This window comes from Entelurus aequoreus, linkage group LG05 (genome assembly GCF_033978785.1).
Source record: "Entelurus aequoreus isolate RoL-2023_Sb linkage group LG05, RoL_Eaeq_v1.1, whole genome shotgun sequence".
Classification (NCBI taxonomy): Eukaryota; Metazoa; Chordata; class Actinopteri; order Syngnathiformes; family Syngnathidae; genus Entelurus; species Entelurus aequoreus.
The window spans coordinates 9,001,250-9,023,510 of NC_084735.1; the positions used below are offsets into that span (position 1 = coordinate 9,001,250).

A 22,261-nucleotide genomic window follows, 5' to 3' on the forward strand; every position below is an offset into this window, starting at 1 on the left:
AGAAGAGGAGGTTTAGTTTTGTTCTTATTTATTACCTAGTTGTTGTTTTTTTTTTTACATTTTTTTAATAAAAACTCATTTTTATGATCCCAGTCTGTGGAACGCTCTCCCTGACCACCTGAGGGCACCACAGACTGTGGATGCTTTTAAAAAAGGCTTAAAAACCCTCCTTTTTAAAAAAAAAAAAAAAGCCTTTTTTTTTTAGATATATGCATACTAGTTTTAGCTATTTGGCTGTTCTAGTTTTTTGTATTTTTTTATTTTTACATAACTGGTCCTGTGGAGAAGAGGAGGTTTAGTTTTGTTCTTATTTATTACCTAGTTGTTGTTGGGGTTTTTTACCTTTTTTTAATAAAAACTCGTTTTTATGATCCCAGTCTGTGGAACGCTCTCCCTGACCACCTGAGGGCACCACAGACTGTGGATGCTTTTAAAAAAGGCTTAAAAACCCTCCTTTTTAAAAAAAGCCTTTTTTTTTTAGATATATGCATACTAGTTTTAGCTATTTGGCTGTTCTAGTTTTAATTTATTTTTATTTTTACATAACTGGTCCTGTGGAGAAGAGGAGGTTTAGTTTTGTTCTTATTTATTACCTAGTTGTTTGTTTGTTTTTACCTTTTTTTAATAAAAACTCATTTTTATGATCCCAGTCTGTGGAACGCTCTACCTGACCCCCTGAGGGCACCACAGACTGTGGATGCTTTTAAAAAAAGGCTTAAAAACCCTCCTTTTTAAAAAAAAAAGCCTTTTTTTTTTAGATATATGCATACTAGTTTTAGCTATTTGGCTGTTCTAGTTTTTTTATTTTTTTTATTTTTACATAACTGGTCCTGTGGAGAAGAGGTTTAGTTTTGTTCTTATTTATTACCTAGTTGGGGTTTTTTTTAACCTTTTTTTAATAAAAACTCATTTTTATGATCCCAGTCTGTGGAACGCTCTACCTGACCCCCTGAGGGCACCACAGACTGTGGATGCTTTTAAAAAAAGGCTTAAAAACCCTCCTTTTTAAAAAAGCCTTTTTTTAGATGTATGCATACTAGTTTTAGCTATTTGGCTGTTCTAGTTTTTATTTATTTTTATTTTTACATAACTGGTCCTGTGGAGAAGAGGAGGTTTAGTTTTGTTCTTATTTATTACCTAGTTGTTGTTGGGTTTTTTTACCTTTTTTTAATAAAAACTCATTTTTATGATCCCAGTCTGTGGAACGCTCTACCTGACCCCCTGAGGGCACCACAGACTGTGGATGCTTTTAAAAAAAGGCTTAAAAACCCTCCTTTTTAAAAAAAAGCCTTTTTTTTAGATATATGCATACTAGTTTTAGCTATTTGGCTGTTCTAGTTTTTTTTTAAATTTATTTTTACATACCTGGTCCTGTGGAGAAGAGGAGGTTTAGTTTTGTTCTTATTTATTACCTAGTTGTTGTTTGTTTTTTTACCTTTTTTTAATAAAAACTCATTTTTATGATCCCAGTCTGTGGAACGCTCTACCTGACCACCTGAGGGCACCACAGACTGTGGATGCTTTTAAAAAAGGCTTAAAAACCCTCCTTTTTAAAAAAAAAAAAAAGCCTTTTTTTTTTTAGATATATGCATACTAGTTTTAGCTATTTGGCTGTTCTAGTTTTTTTATTTTTTTATTTTTACATAACTGGTCCTGTGGAGAAGAGGAGGTTTAGTTTTGTTCTTATTTATTACTTAGTTGTTGTTGGTTTTTTTTTACCTTTTTTTAATAAAAACTCATTTTTATGATCCTAGTCTGTGGAACGCTCTACCTGACCACCTGAGGGCACCACAGACTGTGGATGCTTTTAAAAAAGGCTTAAAAACCCTCCTTTTTTAAAAAAAGCCTTTTTTTTAGATATATGCATACTAGTTTTAGCTATTTGGCTGTTCTAGTTTTTATTTATTTTTATTTTTACATACCTGGTCCTGTGGAGAAGAGGAGGTTTAGTTTTGTTCTTATTTATTACCTAGTTGTTGTTGTTTTTTTTTTACCTTTTTTTAATAAAAACTCATTTTTATGATCCCAGTCTGTGGAACGCTCTCCCTGACCCCCTGAGGGCACCACAAACTGTGGATGCTTTTAAAAAAAGGCTTAAAAACCGTCCTTTTTAAAAAAAAAAGCCTTTTTTTTAGTTTTTAGATGTATGCATACTAGTTTTAGCTATTTGGCTGTTCTAGTTTTTATTTTTTTTTATTTTTACATAACTGGTCCTGTGGAGAAGAGGAGGTTTAGTTTTGTTCTTATTTATTACTTAGTTGTTGTTGTTTTGTTTTTTACCTTTTTTTAATAAAAACTCATTTTTTATGATCCCAGTCTGTGGAACGCTCTCCCTGACCACCTGAGGGCACCACAGACTGTGGATGCTTTTAAAAAAAGGCTTAAAAACCATCCTTTTTAAAAAAGCCTTTTTTTTAGATATATGCATACTAGTTTTAGCTATTTGGCTGTTCTAGTTTTTATTTATTTTTATTTTTACATAACTGGTCCTGTGGAGAAGAGGAGGTTTAGTTTTGTTCTTATTTATTACCTAGTTGGGTTTTTTTTTACCTTTTTTTAATAAAAACTCATTTTTATGATCCCAGTCTGTGGAACGCTCTACCTGACCCCCTGAGGGCACCACAGACTGTGGATGCTTTTAAAAAAAGGCTTAAAAACCCTCCTTTTTAAAAAAGCCTTTTTTTAGATGTATGCATACTAGTTTTAGCTATTTGGCTGTTCTAGTTTTTATTTATTTTTATTTTTACATACCTGGTCCTGTGGAGAAGAGGAGGTTTAGTTTTGTTCTTATTTATTATCTAGTTGTTGTTTTGTTTTTTTCACCTTTTTTTAATAAAAACTCATTTTTATGATCCCAGTCTGTGGAACGCTCTCCCTGACCACCTGAGGGCACCACAGACTGTGGATGCTTTTAAAAAAGGCTTAAAAACCCTCCTTTTTAAAAAAAAGCCTTTTTTTTTTTTAGATATATGCATATTAGTTTTAGCTATTTGGCTGTTCTAGTTTTTATTTATTTTTATTTTTACAGTTTTGTTCTTATTTATTACCTAGTTGTTGTTGTTTTTTTTAACCTTTTTTTATTAAAAACTCATTTTTATGATCCCAGTCTGTGGAACGCTCTCCCTGACCCCCTGAGGGCACCACAGACTGTGGATGCTTTTAAAAAAGGCTTAAAAACCCTCCTTTTTTTTAAAAAAAAGCCTTTTTTTTTTAGATGTATGCATACTAGTTTTAGCTATTTGGCTGTTCTAGTTTTTTTATTTTTTTATTTTTACATAACTGGTCCTGTGGAGAAGAGGAGGTTTAGTTTTGTTCTTATTTATTACCTAGTTGTTGTTGGGTTTTTTTTACCCTTTTTTAATAAAAACTCATTTTTATGATCCCAGTCTGTGGAATGCTCTACCTGACCACCTGAGGGCACCACAGACTGTGGATGCTTTTAAAAAAGGCTTAAAAAACCCTCCTTTTTAAAAAAAAAAGCCTTTTTTTTAGATATATGCATACTAGTTTTAGCTATTTGGCTGTTCTAGTTTTTATTTATTTTTATTTTTACATACCTGGTCCTGTGGAGAAGAGGAGGTTTAGTTTTGTTCTTATTTATTACCTAGTTGTGGTTGTTTTTTTTTACCTTTTTTTTAATAAAAACTCATTTTTATGATCCCAGTCTGTGGAACGCTCTCCCTGACCCCCTGAGGGCACCACAGACTGTGGATACTTTTAAAAAAGGCTTAAAAACCCTCCTTTTTAAAAAAAAAGCCTTTTTTTTAGATATATGCATACTAGTTTTAGCTATTTGGCTGTTCTAGTTTTTATTTATTTTTATTTTTACATACCTGGTCCTGTGGAGAAGAGGAGGTTTAGTTGTGTTCTTATTTATTACCTAGTTGTTGTTTTTTTTTTACCTTTTTTTAATAAAAACTAATTTTTATGATCCTAGTCTGTGGAACGCTCTCCCTGACCCCCTGAGGGCACCACAGACTGTGGATGCTTTTAAAAAAGGCTTAAAAACCCTCCTTTTTTAAAAAAAAGCCTTTTTTTTTAGATATATGCATACTAGTTTTAGCTATTTGGCTGTTCTAGTTTTTATTTTTTTTATTTTTACATAACTGGTCCTGTGGAGAAGAGGACGTTTAGTTTTGTTCTTATTTATTACCTAGTTGTTGTTGGGGTTTTTTTTACCTTTTTTTAATAAAAACTCATTTTTATGATCCCAGTCTGTGGAACGCTCTCCCTGACCACCTGAGGGCACCACATACTGTGGATGCTTTTAAAAAAGGCTTAAAAACCCTCCTTTTTAAAAAAGCCTTTTTTTTTAGATAAATGCATACTAGTTTGAGCTATTTGGCTGTTCTAGTTTTTATTTTTTTTATTTTTACATAACTGGTCCTGTGGAGAAGAGGAGGTTTAGTTTTGTTCTTATTTATTACCTAGTTGTTTGTTTTTTTAACCTTTTTTTAATAAAAACTCATTTTTATGATCCCAGTCTGTGGAACGCTCTCCCTGACCACCTGAGGGCACCACAGACTGTGGATGCTTTTAAAAAAGGCTTAAAAACCCTCCTTTTTTTTAAAAAAGCCTTTTTTTTTAGATATATGCATACTAGTTTTAGCTATTTGGCTGTTCTAGTTTTTATTTTATTTTTATTTTTACATACCTGGTCCTGTGGAGAAGAGGAGGTTTAGTTTTGTTCTTATTTATTACCTAGTTGTTGTTGTTTTTTTACCTTTTTTTAATAAAAATTCATTTTTATGATCCCAGTCTGTGGAACGCTCTACCTGACCACCTGAGGGCACCACAGACTGTGGATGCTTTTAAAAAAAGGCTTAAAAACCCTCCTTTTTAAAAAAAAGCTTTTTTTTTTAGATATATGCATACTAGTTTTAGCTATTTGGCTGTTCTAGTTTTTATTTTTTTTATTTTTACATAACTGGTCCTGTGGAGAAGAGGAGGTTTAGTTTTGTTCTTATTTATTACCTAGTTGTTGTTGTTGTTTTTTTTACCTTTTTTTATTAAAAACTCATTTTTATGATCCCAGTCTGTGGAACGCTCTCCCTGACCACCTGAGGGTACCACAGACTGTGGATGCTTTTAAAAAAGGCTTTAAAAACCCTCCTTTTTTTAAAAAAAGCTTTTTTTTTAGATATATGCATACTAGTTTTAGCTATTTGGCTGTTCTAGTTTTTATTTATTTTTATTTTTACATACCTGGTCCTGTGGAGAAGAGGAGGTTTAGTTTTGTTCTTATTTATTACCTAGTTGTTGTTTTTTTTTACCTTTTTTTTACGTCTGTGGAACGCTCTCCCTGACCACCTGAGGGCACCACAGACTGTGGATGCTTTTAAAAAAAGGCTTAAAAACCCTCCTTTTTTTAAAAAAAGCCTTTTTTTTAGATATATGCATACTAGTTTTAGCTATTTGGCTGTTCTAGTTTTATTTATTTTTTTATTTTTACATAACTGGTCCTGTGGAGAAGAGGAGGTTTAGTTTTGTTCTTATTTATTACTTAGTTGTTGTTGGGTTTTTTTACCTTTTTTTAATAAAAACTCATTTTTATGATCCCAGTCTGTGGAACGCTCTACCTGACCCCCTGAGGGCACCACAGACTGTGGATGCTTTTAAAAAAGGCTTAAAAACCCTCCTTTTTAAAAAAAAAAAAAGCCTTTTTTTTAGATATATGCATACTAGTTTTAGCTATTTGGCTGTTCCAGTTTTTATTTTTTTTTATTTTTACATAACTGGTCCTGTGGAGAAGAGGAGGTTTAGTTTTGTTCTTATTTATTACTTAGTTGTTGTTAGGTTTTTTTACCTTTTTTAAATAAAAACTCATTTTTATGATCCCAGTCTGTGGAACGCTCTACCTGACCCCCTGAGGGCACCACAGATTGTGGATGCTTTTAAAAAAGGCTTAAAAACCCTTCTTAAAAAAAAAAAAAAAAAATAGATACATGCATACTAGTTCTAGCTATTTGGCTGTTCTAGTTTTTATTTTTATTTATTTTTTTATTATCTTTTTATTTTATTTTATTTTTTAATACTCTGTAACACTTTGAGGTTGTTTACTCAATGTAAAGTGCTTTTTAGAAAAATAAAATCTATTATTATTATTATTATTATTACATTAAAAAACAAATATGTTGTCAGGTTCAAACACTGATGACGTCTATTAAACAAGACAAGAAGCAAAGAATCAAACAGGGACAGAAATCAATTTGGCTCAATTTGAGGAGAAACGTCTGGTCTGTACTCTTGCACAGTTTCCAGCACGCTCTGACGAAAAAAAGGTTCACGTCTCCTCTTTTATTTGGATATTCCCTGTTTACACGACAACAGCTGTTTCTAAACGAATGTGGGGGCTATGTAAACAGCCATTGTTTTCGGTCACATTAACACAAAAGAAAACGTTGCCTCGGGCTTGGGCTGGTCCTGGATCGAGCTTGGGCACGTCTTGGATCACAATAGATAAGCCCCCTCCCCGTCTTCTCCCATCGTACACAATGGAATTTTCCAAGCCTTTGACTTGGTGCAACAAAGACAGCCTCTAGTGCGTTCATTGGGAACTCAGGGAAGGTTTTTTTGATCATTTACATACAATTTTTCTGACATGTGTGGTGCAGTGTTCCAAATAACAAGCACCGTAAATTCAGGACTATAAGCTGCGTTTTTTTTCTCCGCTAATTGCCATAATGTTTGGTGTTCCAAGAGTTTTTGTTAAACCCAAACAGAGGAGTGAAAAGGTGTGGCATTGTTTGTGCTATGGCGCCATCTGAAAATGTACTTCCCGTTTTGCCATGAACGGACTGTAAGACCGTCCATAACGTTTCTGCCAAGTAGATTTTACAATATAACTAAAACAATTCTTTACTTACTAAGCCATCCCATGTCTGTCGGAGTGTTTTCATGCAATTTCGCACGTGTTACCGATATTAAATCGAGCTAGCGTCGTTGGCATTAGCTAACATGCTAACATTTTTCCCAGAGTGCCTGTGTCAGCGTTATTAACTTATGACGACATTGTTTTTGTATTGTTTAAATTGGCCGAAACGTCACAGTTTTTAGGTTCAAACAAATAAAATTGGTTGAAAAGATAGCATGGAACGTTAGCATGCTAACGTTAGCACGATGACGTAAAAGTTAGCATTATTGTAAGATGGAGCCGAGTAATAAAACACATTTTTAGGTGTGGAAATTCAAAATGATCTAGAAAGCTAGCATAAAATGTGCCAGTGCCGTTAGCAATAGCTCGTATGCTAACATGCGTACAAGTGTCCGTGTTAGTATTATTAACTTACAACGGCATCCTTTTTGTGTCGTTTCAGTTTCACAAATTCCTCAGTAAATACACCAAAACGTCACTGTGGAGTTATTGAGTCCGTTTAGCTGATTGGAGAGCTAGCTTGCGCAGCTAGTGGGTCCATGACCATGACTTCTGTTTTGTCGGATCACCCGTTTTACTGCCGTGTTACAGGCATCGTTTGGAAACATTTCTGGTATGTAAATAAACATTTACGAAATATTTCTGCGTAAATAACTCTGTAAACGTCTCTTCGTGTGTGAGGAGGGTGGGTTCTCCTGAGGCCGATAGGTCGTCTGGAGCCCGGTATGAAGCCGCCGTCTCTCTCTCGTCGTGGCCCCGGCCCCTGCTGATAAAGATGATTAGATTAGATAATCAGCCCCAGCTGGGCAATCTACTCACCTGTCAGCTGGGCTTCGAAGCCGGGCCCATACACACTCCATTCCCGCAGGAGGCGCGCCGACCACGCCCCCCTCCACAAACTCATTTCACAACGTATATATCTGCGACTTATATATGGAAAAAAAAAAAAAAAAAAATTAGTGGGTGTGGCTTACACACCGGTATGCTCTATAGCAGGGGTCACCAACCTTTTTGAAACCAAGAGCTACTTCTTGGGTACTGATTAATGCGAAGGGCTACCAGTTTGATACACACTTAAATAAATTGCCAGAAATAGCCAATTTGCTCAATTTACCTTTAACTTTGTTATTATTAATAATTAATGATATTTACACTTAATTGAACGGTTTAAAAGAGGAGAAAACACGAAAAAAATGACAATTAAATTTTGAAACATAGTTTATCTTCAATTTCGACTCTTTAAAATTCAAAATTCAACCGAAAAAAAAGAAGAGAAAAACTAGCTAATTCGAATCTTTTTGAAAAAATTAAAAAAATAATTTATGGAACATCATTAGTAATTTTTCCTGATTAAGATTAATTTTAGAATGTGGATGACATGTTTTAAATAGGTTAAAATCCAATCTGAACTTTGTTAGAATATATAACAAATTGGACCAAGCTATATTTCTAACAAACACAAATCATTATTTCTTCTAGAATTTCCAGAACAAAAATTTTAAAAGAAATTCAAAAGACTTTGAAATAAGATTTAAATTTGATTCTACAGATTTACTAGATTTGCCAGAATATTTGTTTTGCATTTTAAATCATGATAAGTTTGAAGAAATATTTCACAAATATTCTTCGTCGAAAAAACAGAAGCTAAAATGAAGAATTAAATTAAAATTAAGGTAAAAGGTATATGTGTTTAAAAATCCTAAAATCATTTTTAAGGTTGTCTAAAATTGTCTTTCTGAAAGTTATAAGAAGCAAAGTAAAAAAAATAATGAATTTATTTAAACAAGTGAAGACCAAGTCTTTAAAATATTTTCTTGGATTTTCACATTTTATTTGAGTTTTGTCTCTTAGAATTAAAAATGTCGGGCAAAGCGAGACCAGCTTGCTAGTAAATAAATAAAATGTAAAAAATAGAGGCAGCTCACTGGTAAGTGCTGCTATTTGAGCTATTTTTAGAACAGGCCAGCGGGCTACTCATCTGGTGCCCGCGGGCACCGCGTTGGTGACCCCTGCTCTATAGTCTGCAAAATACAATAATCTAATTGATAAAATAAATAGAACTAAATAAAGTATTGCATAACTACTCAGATAAAAAGTAAAGTGGGAATGACTTCAATAAGATTATTATATATGTGGTAAAACTGTAGGTCCTCGGACAAGCTGTTCCAGGGCCCATTACCTTAAAAACATTTATAAACCATAAGAAAAATACTAAAATTGATCCTGAAACACACGGGGTGCCAATGCAGACATTTTAAAACTGGTGTAATGTGAGCCCGCCTCCTGGTCTTCGTCAGGTCGCTGAATTTTGGAGTCGTTGTTAAGGTGCTATAACCTTTTTTTCGGAATATCAGAAAGCAGGGCGTTACAATAATATGTAGGACTTGTAATAAAACATTAGTGTTTTTGTGTTGCTCTAATAGATAATTAGGCCAATCTGGCTTTAAAGATGATTAAAAAATATATATAATTATTTTTTTATTTTTATGTATGTGGTATGAAACTAACCTGAGAGTGGAAAACGACCTGTAGTTAGAGACAATGCTCGTAGTTTTCATGTGTTTCTCTCTCAGGGCCAATGACTAAAACTGCAGTCTTGTCCTGGTTTGGATGTAAACAATAGCTGCCGTCCGGGACTTGATATCTGAAATGCAATTAAAAAGAGTCTCACGTGCTTGTAACAACACTCCTACGTCAGTCGTGGCAACACAATATTGTTGTGTTACAAACTTTTGTGTGGAGTTGCTGCCTTATTTGTCATTATTCAAAGCTGACGTGAATGAGACAGGTCTGGATCCCCAGTGATGACGACTTCCTGTCACCTTCTAGTGGAAAGTCTTTGGATGAAGTTGACTGATGATGCAACAGCAACACACACACACACACACACACACACACGCACACACACACACACACACACACACACACACACACACACTCATGTATTTCTTACCTTTTTGAGACCTGAGAAAAATGCCTCCCTCTTTAGGACCAGCCTTTCTAGTGTATTTACAACATGAATAATATATACAAACTATGCAAATATAAAAAAGCTTGTTGTGAAAACATTTGGAATTTCGCAAGAAAAAGGTCACAATTTCACAAGAAAAAGTTAGAAAAAAGAATTTTGGCAGTATTCTAATAAAAGTCGTCATTTTTCTCGACGCAAGTCGACATTTTACAAGAGAAACTGAACATTTGTGCAATATTATGATAAAAGTTGCAATTTTACTCAATAACTGTCGCCGTTTTACAAGAAAAGCTTAAAATGCTGGCAAATTTTAGGAAAAGAGTCGTAGTTTTACTCGACAAAAGTCACAATTTTAGGAGAAAATTTTACAATTTTGGCAATATTATAATAATAATTGGAATTTCACTTGGTAAATTTACTCAAAAAATGTCACTATTATCCAAGAACACCAAAAAAATGTGGCAATATTGTGATAAAAGTCAGCATTTTATATGACAAATGTCACCATTTTGCAATAAAAAGTAATAATTTCACATAAAAAAGTGAGAATTTTACGAGAAAATATTGCAATATTACAGAAACAGAAATATGAGAAATTGTTCGCAATTTTATACGAAAAAAATCGACACATTGTGAGAAAAAGACTATTTTTAGTTCATTTATTTTTTTGAATTTTGTGTTTGTAATTGTTTTTAATCTTCATTATTTACTTCAAGTTATTACAGTATGTCTCTATATACATATTTATTATTATTTTATTACTTTTGGCCAAAGAGGGCGCATCTCAATTACTTACACACACTTGTTATTTCATATGTTGACCAGAGGGGGAGGACTCCTGTCTAATAGAGGATCTCTGACCGGATTCCTCAAAGCACTCTTGTCTAATAGAGGATCTTTGACCGGATTCCTCAAAGCACTCTTGTCTAATAGAGGATCTTTGACCGGATTCCTCAAAGCACTCTTGTCTAATAGAGGATCTTTGACCGGATTCCTCAAAGCACTCTTGTCTAATAGAGGATCTTTGACCGGATTCCTCAAAGCACTCTTGTCTAATAGAGGATCTTTGACCGGATTCATCAAAGCACTCCAGTCTAATAGAGGATCTTTGACCAGATTCCTCAAAGCACTCTTGTCTAATAGAGGATCTTTGACCGGATTCATCAAAGCACTCCAGTCTAATAGAGGATCTTTGACCAGATTCCTCAAAGCACTCTTGTCTAATAGAGGATCTTTGACCGGATTCCTCAAAGCACTCTTGTCTAATAGAGGATCTTTGACCGGATTCCTCAAAGCACTCTTGTCTAATAGAGGATCTTTGACCGGATTCCTCAAAGCACTCTTGTCTAATAGAGGATCTTTGACCGGATTCCTCAAAGCACTCATGTCTAATAGAGGATCTTTGACCGGATTCCTCAAAGCACTCTTGTCTAATAGAGGATCTTTGACCGGATTCCTCAAGGCACTCTTGTCTAATAGAGGATCTTTGACCGGATTCCTCAAAGCACTCTTGTCTAATAGAGGATCTTTGACTGGATTCCTCAAAGCACTCTTGTCTAATAGAGGATCTTTGACTGGATTCCTCAAAGCACTCTTGTCTAATAGAGGATCTTTGACTGGATTCCTCAAAGCACTCCTGTCTAATAGATGATCTTTGACTGGATTCCTCAAAGCACTCTTGTCTAATAGAGGATCTTTGACCGGATTCCTCAAAGCACTCTTGTCTAATAGAGGATCTTTGACTGGATTCCTCAAAGCACTCTTGTCTAATAGAGGATCTTTGACCGGATTCCTCAAATCACTCTTGTCTAATAGAGGATCTTTGACCGGATTCCTCAAAGCACTCTTGTCTAATAGAGGATCTTTGACCGGATTCCTCAAAGCACTCTTGTCTAATAGAGGATCTTTGACCGGATTCCTCAAAGCACTCCTGTCTAATAGAGGATCTTTGACCGGATTCCTCAAAGCACTCTTGTCTAATAGAGGATCTTTGACCAGATTCCTGAAAGCCTTGCAAAACTTGAAGCTCACTTCTCGTGTGTGTGTGTGTGTGTGTGTGTGTGTGTGTGTGTGTGTGTGTGTGTGTGTGTGTGTGTGTGTGTGTGTGTGTGTGTGTGTGTGTGTGTGTGTGTGTGTGTGTGTGTGTGTGTGTGTGTGTGTGTGTGTGTGTGTGTGTGTGTGTGTGTGTGTGTGTGTGTGTCTGCAGACCTGCTGGTGGACATGTTGGGAGTGATGGCCAGTTACAGCATCACAGTCAAAGAACTGAAGCTGCTCTTCAGCATGCTGAGGGGCGACAATGGCATCTGGGTGAGCACACACACACACACACACCCACACACACACACACACACACACACACGTACACACGCACACAGGTGAACAATGTCCAGGGTTGAAGGTAAGAGTGTTTTAGCAAGGTTCAGCTGGATGTAGCCCCTCCCCCTCCCCCTCCTCCTCCCAGCAGACAGATGGTTGCCATGGTAATGATTAGCTGCAGCTGATTGGAGGGTTATTGATCAGTGGTTTGTGGTGTGTTTTTATTCTGTCTCCTTCCATCTTCTCATTCTGACTCTCATCATCCTCATCACTCACTCTGACTTCTCATCATCTCACTACTCATCCTTTCACCTCATTCTCATCCTTCTCATCTTCATATCAATGATTCTTCACACTCTCCTCATTATTCTCTTAATTTATCATCCCCATCTTCGTCCTCTTTCACCTCATTCTCATCCTTCTCATCTTCATATCAATGATTCTTCACACTCTCCTCATTATTCTCTTAATTTATCATCCCCTTCTTCGTCCTCTTTCACCTCATTCTCATCCTTCTCATCTTCATATCAATGTTTCTTCACACTCTCCTCATTATTCTCTTAATTTATCATCCCCATCTTCGTCCTCTTTCACCTCATTCTCATCCTTCTCATTTTCCTATCAGTTTTATTGACATCCTCCTCATTATTTTTTTTTTTATCATCATAATCATCATCCTCTCCCTCCTCATCCTCTTTCACCTCATTCTCATCCTTCTCATCTTCATATGAATGATTCTTCACACTCTCATTATTCTCTTAATGTATCATCCCCATCATCGTCCTCTTTCACCTCATCCTCATCCTTCTCATCTTCATATCAATGATTCTTCACACTCTCCTCATTATTCTCTTAATTTATCATCCCCTTCTTCGTCCTCTTTCACCTCATTCTCATCCTTCTCATCTTCATATCAATGATTCTTCACACTCTCTTCATTATTCTCTTAATGTATCATCCCCATCTTCGTCCTCTTTCACCTCATTCTCATCCTTCTCATCTTCATATCAATGATTCTTCACACTCTCCTCATTCTCTTAATTTATCATCCCCATCATCGTCCTCTTTCACCTCATTCTCATCCTTCTCATCTTCATATCAATGATTCTTCACACTCTCCTCATTATTCTCTTAATTTATCATCCCCATCTTCGTCCTCTTTCACCTCATTCTCATCCTTCTCATCTTCATATCAATGAATCTTCACACTCTCCTCCTTATTCTTTTAATGTATCATCCCCATCATCGTCCTCTTTCACCTCATTCTCATCCTTCTCATCTTTTTATCAATGATTCTTCACACTCTCCTCATTATTCTCTTAATTTATCATCCCCATCTTCGTCCTCTTTCACCTCATTCTCATCCTTCTCATCTTCATATCAATGATTCTTCAAACTCTCCTCCTTATTCTTTTAATGTATCATCCCCATCATCGTCCTCTTTCACCTCATTCTCATCCTTCTCATCTTCATATCAATGATTCTTCAAACTCTCCTCCTTATTCTCTTAATTTATCATCCCCATCATCGTCCTCTTTCACCTCATTCTCATCCTTCTCATCTTCATATCAATGATTCTTCAAACTCTCCTCCTTATTCTTTTAATGTATCATCCCCATCTTCGTCCTCTTTCACCTCATTCTCATCCTTCTCATCTTCATATCAATGATTATTCACACTCTCCTCATTATTCTCTTAATTTATCATCCCCATCTTCGTCCTCTTTCACCTCATTATCATCCTTCTCATCTTTTTATCAATGATTCTTCACACTCTCCTCATTATTCTCTTAATTTATCATCCCCATCTTCGTCCTCTTTCACCTCATTCTCATCCTTCTCATCTTCATATCAATGATTCTTCAAACTCTCCTCCTTATTCTTTTAATGTATCATCCCCATCATCGTCCTCTTTCACCTCATTCTCATCCTTCTCATCTTCATATCAATGTTTCTTCACACTCTCCTCATTATTCTCTTCATTTACCATCCCCATCTTCGTCCTCTTTCACCTCATCCTTCTCATCTTCATATCAATGATTCTTCACACTCTCCTCATTATTCTCTTTATTTATCATCCCCATCTTCGTCCTCTTTCACCTCATTCTCATCTATCTCATCTTCATATCAATGATTCTTCACAGTCTCCTCATTATTCTCTTAATTTATCATCCCCATCATCGTCCTCTTTCACCTCATTCTCATCTATCTCATCTTCATATCAATGATTCTTCACACTCTCCTCATTATTCTCTTAATTTATCATCCCCATCTTCGTCCTCTTTCACCTCATTCTCATCTATCTCATCTTCATATCAATGATTCTTCAAACTCTCCTCCTTATTCTTTTAATTTATCATCCCCATCATCGTCCTCTTTCACCTCATCCTCATCCTTCTCATCTTCATATCAATGTTTCTTCACACTCTCCTCATTATTCTCTTAATTTATCATCCCCATCATCGTCCTCTTTCACCTCATTCTCATCCTTCTCATCTTCATATCAATGATTCTTCACACTCTCCTCATTATTCTCTTAATTTATCATCCCCATCATCATCCTCTTTCACCTCATTCTCATCCTTCTCATCTTTTTATCAATGATTCTTCACACTCTCATTATTCTCTTAATGTATCATCCCCATCATCGTCCTCTTTCACCTCATCCTCATCCTTCTCATCTTCATATCAATGTTTCTTCACACTCTCCTCATTATTCTCTTAATTTATCATCCCCATCATCGTCCTCTTTCACCTCATTCTCATCCTTCTCATCTTCATATCAATGATTCTTCACACTCTCCTCATTATTCTCTTAATTTATCATCCCCATCATCGTCCTCTTTCACCTCATTCTCATCCTTCTCATCTTTTTATCAATGATTCTTCACACTCTCATTATTCTCTTAATGTATCATCCCCATCATCGTCCTCTTTCACCTCATCCTCATCCTTCTCATCTTCATATCAATGATTCTTCACACTCTCCTCATTATTCTCTTAATTTATCATCCCCTTCTTCGTCCTCTTTCACCTCATTCTCATCCTTCTCATCTTCATATCAATGTTTCTTCACACTCTCCTCATTATTCTCTTAATTTATCATCCTCATCATCGTCCTCTTTCACCTCATTCTCATCCTTCTCATTTTCCTATCAGTTTTATTGACACCCTCCTCATTATTATTTTTTTTATCATTATAATCATCATCCTCTCCCTCCTCATCCTCTTTCACCTCATTCTCATCCTTCTTAGCTTGCTATCACTTTTATTCTTGGCACCTTCCTCATTATTCTTTTAATTTATCATCATCATCATCATCTCCCTACTCATCCTCTTTCACCTCATTCTCATCCTTCTCATCTTCTTATCAAATATTCTTGACACTCCTCATGATTCTCTTAATTTATGGTCATCATCATCTTCATCATCTCCCTACTCATCCTCTTTCACCTCATTCTCATCTTTCTCCTACTCCTCATCATCCTCAACTTGTATTTACCTCATCCCCCTTTTGATGATGTTTTTGGTCATATACTTCCTCATTCTACTCATCATCATCATCATCTCCCTTCACATATTCCTATCCTTCTTATCATCTTCATCATCCTTCACCTCATTATCATCCACATCATCATTCTCATTCTCATCCTTCTCATCTTCTTATCAGCCTTGTTCTTCACACTCTCCTAATTACTCTCTTAATGTATCATCATCATCCTCTTTCACATCATTCTCATCCTTCTCATCTTCCTATCAGCCTTATTCTTGACACTCTCCTCATTATTATTTGAATGTATAATCATCATTATTATCATCATCATCTTTGTACTCATCCTCTTTCTCCTCGTTCTCATCCTTCTCATCTTCCTATCACTTTTATTCTTGACACTCTCCTCATATTCTCATTTCCTCCCAACTTGTTCTCATCCTCACCATCTTCACTTACGTCTGCCATCCTCATGATCCTCATGTTCATTGTCTTCATCCTTCTTCTGTACCTGCCCCCCAGCCCCTCCTCTCTCGTGTCTCTGTGTCCAAGTTCTCATCTCCAACTATGTCCTCCTCTCTCATGTCAGTGTCCTGGTTCTCATGTCCAACTATGTCCTCCTCTCTCATGTCAGTGTCCTGGTTCTCATGTCCAACTATGTCCTCCTCTCTCATGTCAGTGTCCTGGTTCTCATGTCCAACTATGTCCTGCTCTCTCATGTCAGTGTCCTGGTTCTCATGCCCAACTATGTCCTGCTCTCTCATGTCAGTGTCCTGGTTCTCATGTCCAACTATGTCCTCCTCTCTCATGTCAGTGTCCTGGTTCTCATGTCCAACTATGTCCTCCTCTCTCATGCCATTGTGTCCAAGTTCTCATGTCCAACTATGTCCTCCTCTCTCATGTCAGTGTCCTGGTTCTCATGTCCAACTATGTCCTCCTCTCTCATGTCAGTGTCCTGGTTCTCATGTCCAACTATGTCCTGCTCTCTCATGTCAGTGTCCTGGTTCTCATGTCCAACTATGTCCTCCTCTCTCATGTCAGTGTCCTGGTTCTCATGTCCAACTATGTCCTCCTCTCTCATGCCATTGTGTCCAAGTTCTCATGTCCAACTATGTCCTCCTCTCTCATGTCAGTGTCCTGGTTCTCATGTCCAACTATGTCCTGCTCTCTCATGTCAGTGTCCTGGTTCTCATGTCCAACTATGTCCTCCTCTCTCATGTCAGTGTCCTGGTTCTCATGTCCAACTATGTCCTGCTCTCTCATGTCAGTGTCCTGGTTCTCATGTCCAACTATGTCCTGCTCTCTCATGTCAGTGTCCTGGTTCTCATGTCCAACTATGTCCTGCTCTCTCATGTCAGTGTCCTGGTTCTCATGTCCAACTATGTCCTGCTCTCTCATGTCAGTGTCCTGGTTCTCATGCCCAACTATGTCCTGCTCTCTCATGTCAGTGTCCTGGTTCTCATGTCCAACTATGTCCTCCTCTCTCATGTCAGTGTCCTGGTTCTCATGTCCAACTATGTCCTCCTCTCTCATGCCATTGTGTCCAAGTTCTCATGTCCAACTATGTCCTCCTCTCTCATGTCAGTGTCCTGGTTCTCATGTCCAACTATGTCCTCCTCTCTCATGTCAGTGTCCTGGTTCTCATGTCCAACTATGTCCTGCTCTCTCATGTCAGTGTCCTGGTTCTCATGTCCAACTATGTCCTCCTCTCTCATGTCAGTGTCCTGGTTCTCATGTCCAACTATGTCCTCCTCTCTCATGTCAGTGTCCTGGTTCTCATGTCCAACTATGTCCTGCTCTCTCATGTCAGTGTCCTGGTTCTCATGTCCAACTATGTCCTCCTCTCTCATGTCAGTGTCCTGGTTCTCATGTCCAACTATGTCCTCCTCTCTCATGCCATTGTGTCCAAGTTCTCATGTCCAACTATGTCCTCCTCTCTCATGTCAGTGTCCTGGTTCTCATGTCCAACTATGTCCTGCTCTCTCATGTCAGTGTCCTGGTTCTCATGTCCAACTATGTCCTCCTCTCTCATGTCAGTGTCCTGGTTCTCATGTCCAACTATGTCCTCCTCTCTCATGTCACTGTGTACAAGTTCTCATGTCCAACTATGTCCTCCTCTCTCATGTCAGTGTCCTGGTTCTCATGTCCAACTATGTCTTCCTCTCGCATGTCAGTGTCCTGGTTCTCATGTCCAACTATGTCCTCCTCTCTCATGTCAGTGTCCTGGTTCTCATGTCCAACTATGTCCTCCTCTCTCATGTCAGTGTCCTGGTTCTCATGTCCAACTATGTCCTCCTCTCTCATGTCAGTGTCCTGGTTCTCATGTCCAACTATGTCCTCCTCTCTCATGTCAGTGTCCTGGTTCTCATGTCCAACTATGTCCTGCTCTCTCATGTCAGTGTCCTGGTTCTCATGTCCAACTATGTCCTGCTCTCTCATGTCAGTGTCCTGGTTCTCATGTCCAACTATGTCCTGCTCTCTCATGTCAGTGTCCTGGTTCTCATGTCCAACTATGTCCTGCTCTCTCATGTCAGTGTCCTGGTTCTCATGTCCAACTATGTCCTCCTCTCTCATGTCAGTGTCCTGGTTCTCATGTCCAACTATGTCCTCCTCTCTCATGTCCGTGTCCTGGTTCTCATGTCCAACTATGTCCTCCTCTCTCATGTCAGTGTCCTGGTTCTCATGTCCAACTATGTCCTGCTCTCTCGTGTCAGTGTCCTGGTTCTCATGTCCAACTATGTCCTGCTCTCTCATGTCAGTGTCCTGGTTCTCATGTCCAACTATGTCCTCCTCTCTCATGTCCGTGTCCTGGTTCTCATGTCCAACTATGTCCTCCTCTCTCATGTCAGTGTCCTGGTTCTCATGTCCAACTATGTCCTGCTCCTCCCCCCACAGCCCAGACACGCCATCAAGCTGCTGTCGGTGTTGAACCAGATGCCTCAGCGTCACGGCCCTGACACCTTCTTCAACTTCCCAGGACGCAGTGCGGCGGTACGTCCTGCATGGTGTGCCTGCGCGCGCGGGCGAGGGCGAGTAGTTAACCGGGAGTGTTCTCCTCCCCCGCAGGCCATCGCCTTGCCGCCCATCGCCAAGTGGCCGTACCAGAACGGCTTCACCATCAACACCTGGTTCCGGCAGGATCCTCTCAACAACATCAACGTGGACAAAGACAAGCCGTACCTCTACTGGTCAGTATTTGCTCCATCTATGGGGGAACCATTCCATACCTTTTTGAATGATATCATCCAAACAGCCATGTTTTATCCCTCGGTTAAGATGATGAGGGCGATACGGCTGAAAACTGCATCACGATATCAGTGTTTTGTATCGGTCGCTATCCGTTATTATTGATTTTTTTTGTGGCCTGTGGAAAATAATGAGCAGGGTAAAAATATATCAAATTTAAACATTTTTATTGTAAATGTAACTTTAGCTATCGAGGCAAAAATGTCAACACAAACATGGAAAATACTCAAACAATGTCAGCAAAATGTCAAAAATCACATTGAAGACTCAACAATAAGATCTTAAAGTGAAAGATGTTTAATAGAGTGAAAATGTAAACATGTAGAAACCTGAGAAGAACTATTTTTAGTGGCAGGAAGTTACAGCTGTGCTCTAAAGGGTAAGCGCGGCTAAGGTGGTGTGGTATTGGCGCTCTTGCCTTGCATCATTTACTAGGGCTGTGAATCTTTGGGGACCACACCATTGGATTTTGAGGGTAACTATTCCATTTGGAATCAATTCTTGATTCAAAACTATTCACGATTCAAAATCAATACTTTTTTTAACAACATCGGGTGCCGGTTCTATGATGAACTACATTCCTTCATAAAATGGATGAACACCTCTGATACATTTCTATATTACTTAAAAAAAAAAAAGGTTTTGTTTAATAAAATTCCACCCACACATTTTAAGTTGCTGAAAAGGACATATATATTTACATGTGTAAATATATATATATATATATATATATATATATATATATATATATATATATATATATATATATATATATATATATATATATATATATATATATATATATATATATATATATATATATATATATATATATATATATATATACACATGTATATATATATATATATATATATATATATATATATATTTACACATGTATATATATATATATATATATATATATATATATATATATATATATATATATATATATATATATATATATATATATATATATACCGTAATTCTTTGAATTGCCGCCGGGAATATAGTATTCGCCTGCCTAGAATTACAGCCGGGTCAAACTCGTTTCGCAAAATAATTAGCGCATGCTTGGCACTTCCGCCGGGTCAAAAATGAGTCATTAAATGACTCCCACCTCCTGGTGGTAGAGGGCGCTGGTGATCCTTCTTGCGACTACCGGTGCTGCAGAAGAAGACAACAAGCAGCAAGCGTGAGCACCGATCGTTTGCTTGCACTTTTAACATGGAGGATTACATATCTAAAATAAAAGAGTTTTCTAAACTGGACTTTTAATCGAAGCAGGAGGTAATAATTAAAGGAATATCTCCAGAGACTTTTAAAACTGAAGAAAGATAAGGAAGACTGCCTTTGTTCAGAAGCAGCTGCAGATGGACATCATTTATAAGTAAAGGTAAGACCATAATAAAAAATGTTTTATTAAATGTACTTTTCATGATATGGTAAGCGCCGGAGTGAGAAGAGGTTTCAAAATAATTAGCGCATGCTTGCCCATCCCGCATGCTTTTGGTAAGCGCAGGAGTGAGAAGAGGTTTTAATTTAATTAGCGCCCCTGCGGCTATTCAAGGAAATACGGTATATATATATATATATATATATATATATATATATATATATATATATATATATATATATATATATATATATATATATATATATATATATATATATATATATATTCTTTTTTTTTTTTTATTGTATGTAAAAAATATATATATATTTTTATTTTTTTTAATTTTTTTCTTTCGATCTTTTCGATTATATATACATTTATATTTTATATGTATATATATGTATAAGTGTTTATATGTATATATATATATATATATATATATATATATATATATATATATATATATATATATATATATATATATATGTTTATATGTTTATATGTTTGTGTGTATATATATTTTTTTGTTTTTTTATTGTATTTAAAAAAAAACAATTATTTTATTTTTTTCTTTCGATCTTTTCGATTATGTATACATTCATATTATATATATATATGTATATTTGTTTATATGTATATATGTATGTATATGTGTTTATATGTATATATATATATATATATATATGTATATGAGTATATATATATTTATTTATTTTATTTTTTTATTCTATTTAAAAAATATATATATATATATTTTATTTTTATTTTTTCTTTCGATCTTTTCGAATACAGTATATATACATTTATATTATATACATACATATATATATATTTATATATGTATATGTGTATATATATGTATATGTATATTTATATATGTATACATATGTGTATATATATATATATATATGAAAACAATAAATGTATATATATGTATATGTATATATATATATATATATATATATATATATATATATAATACATTTTTTTGGAATGTTTTTTTTTTTTTTTAATCGATTTTTAATTTATTTTTTTTAATAGGTTGTTACAAATAAGAATCATAATTCATTTGAAAATGGATGTATTTATTTGTTGACACCCCTTTCATTTACGGACTGCTTTGGTCTGACTACGGTCCCTTTTTAAGAAAACCAAATCCAAAAAGCTGTCCAGGTGACTTTTCCTCTTTCATCCACAATTTCTTCATTTTCACTTGACAACCAAACTTGATAGTGGATACTGTCGCCTGATTGGCTGTTAGCATGTTGCTACTGCTACTCTGCTACTTCTTCTGATGAAAAAATTAATTATTATTGAACGTTTTATTGAAGGCATTTTTTTTCATGGATATTGATTACGTGTCTATGGCGATATGTATTGATATCGTTTTGATATCGCGGCCCACCAAACAGGAAGTGCTAAACAATAAGATGACAACTTCCTTCCTGCTTGTCTGCCACAATGATGGCTCAGGCTCCTCTGTTTCCTTGGCAACCACTTGTCAGGCGGGCGGGAGAAGTGGGAAGGGGGGGTGTGTGTCCTCCTCCGCCTGGCCTGGGTCTTATCACCCTCCGGCAGACGGACCTTGGATTGTGGCTCCTCCCTTCGGGGAGTTTGATGTTGAGTGAGATGGGCCGATACGGACCACGTGTAACAACTGTCGATATTGAAACGCTATTAAGTGCAACGCGATATTGAAACCCGTTCTTTATTCTCTGTTATTACATAGTTAGCATGCATCAACTACCAAAATATGACTGAGGTGTATATCTGCAAATTTAGCTTTAAAAAAGTTAGCATACTGAAGTTAGCATGCTAAAATGCTAACTGTAACATGTGTCAAGTACTAAAATATATAAATGAGGTGTGTACCTGAAACATTTTAAAAAAAAATGTTAGCATGCATCAAGTACCAAAATATGACTGAGGTGTATACCTACAAAATTAGCTTTCGAAAAGTTAGCACACG

At 36.3% G+C, this 22,261-nt stretch overlaps 1 protein-coding gene across 26 annotated transcripts in view; it reads left to right on the plus strand.

Moving 5' to 3' along the window:
- LOC133650131 (neurobeachin-like) overlaps positions 1–22,261 on the plus strand; it is a 237,107-nt gene that overhangs the window by 86,562 nt on the left and 128,284 nt on the right. For all 26 annotated transcript variants that reach the window (XM_062046977.1, XM_062046985.1, XM_062046978.1 and 23 more), the window contains exons 3-5: positions 12,052–12,152; positions 18,546–18,641; positions 18,717–18,838. In XM_062046977.1, the coding sequence (XP_061902961.1) occupies positions 12,052–12,152; positions 18,546–18,641; positions 18,717–18,838 (319 nt within the window). The remainder of the gene's footprint in view (positions 1–12,051; positions 12,153–18,545; positions 18,642–18,716; positions 18,839–22,261) is intronic.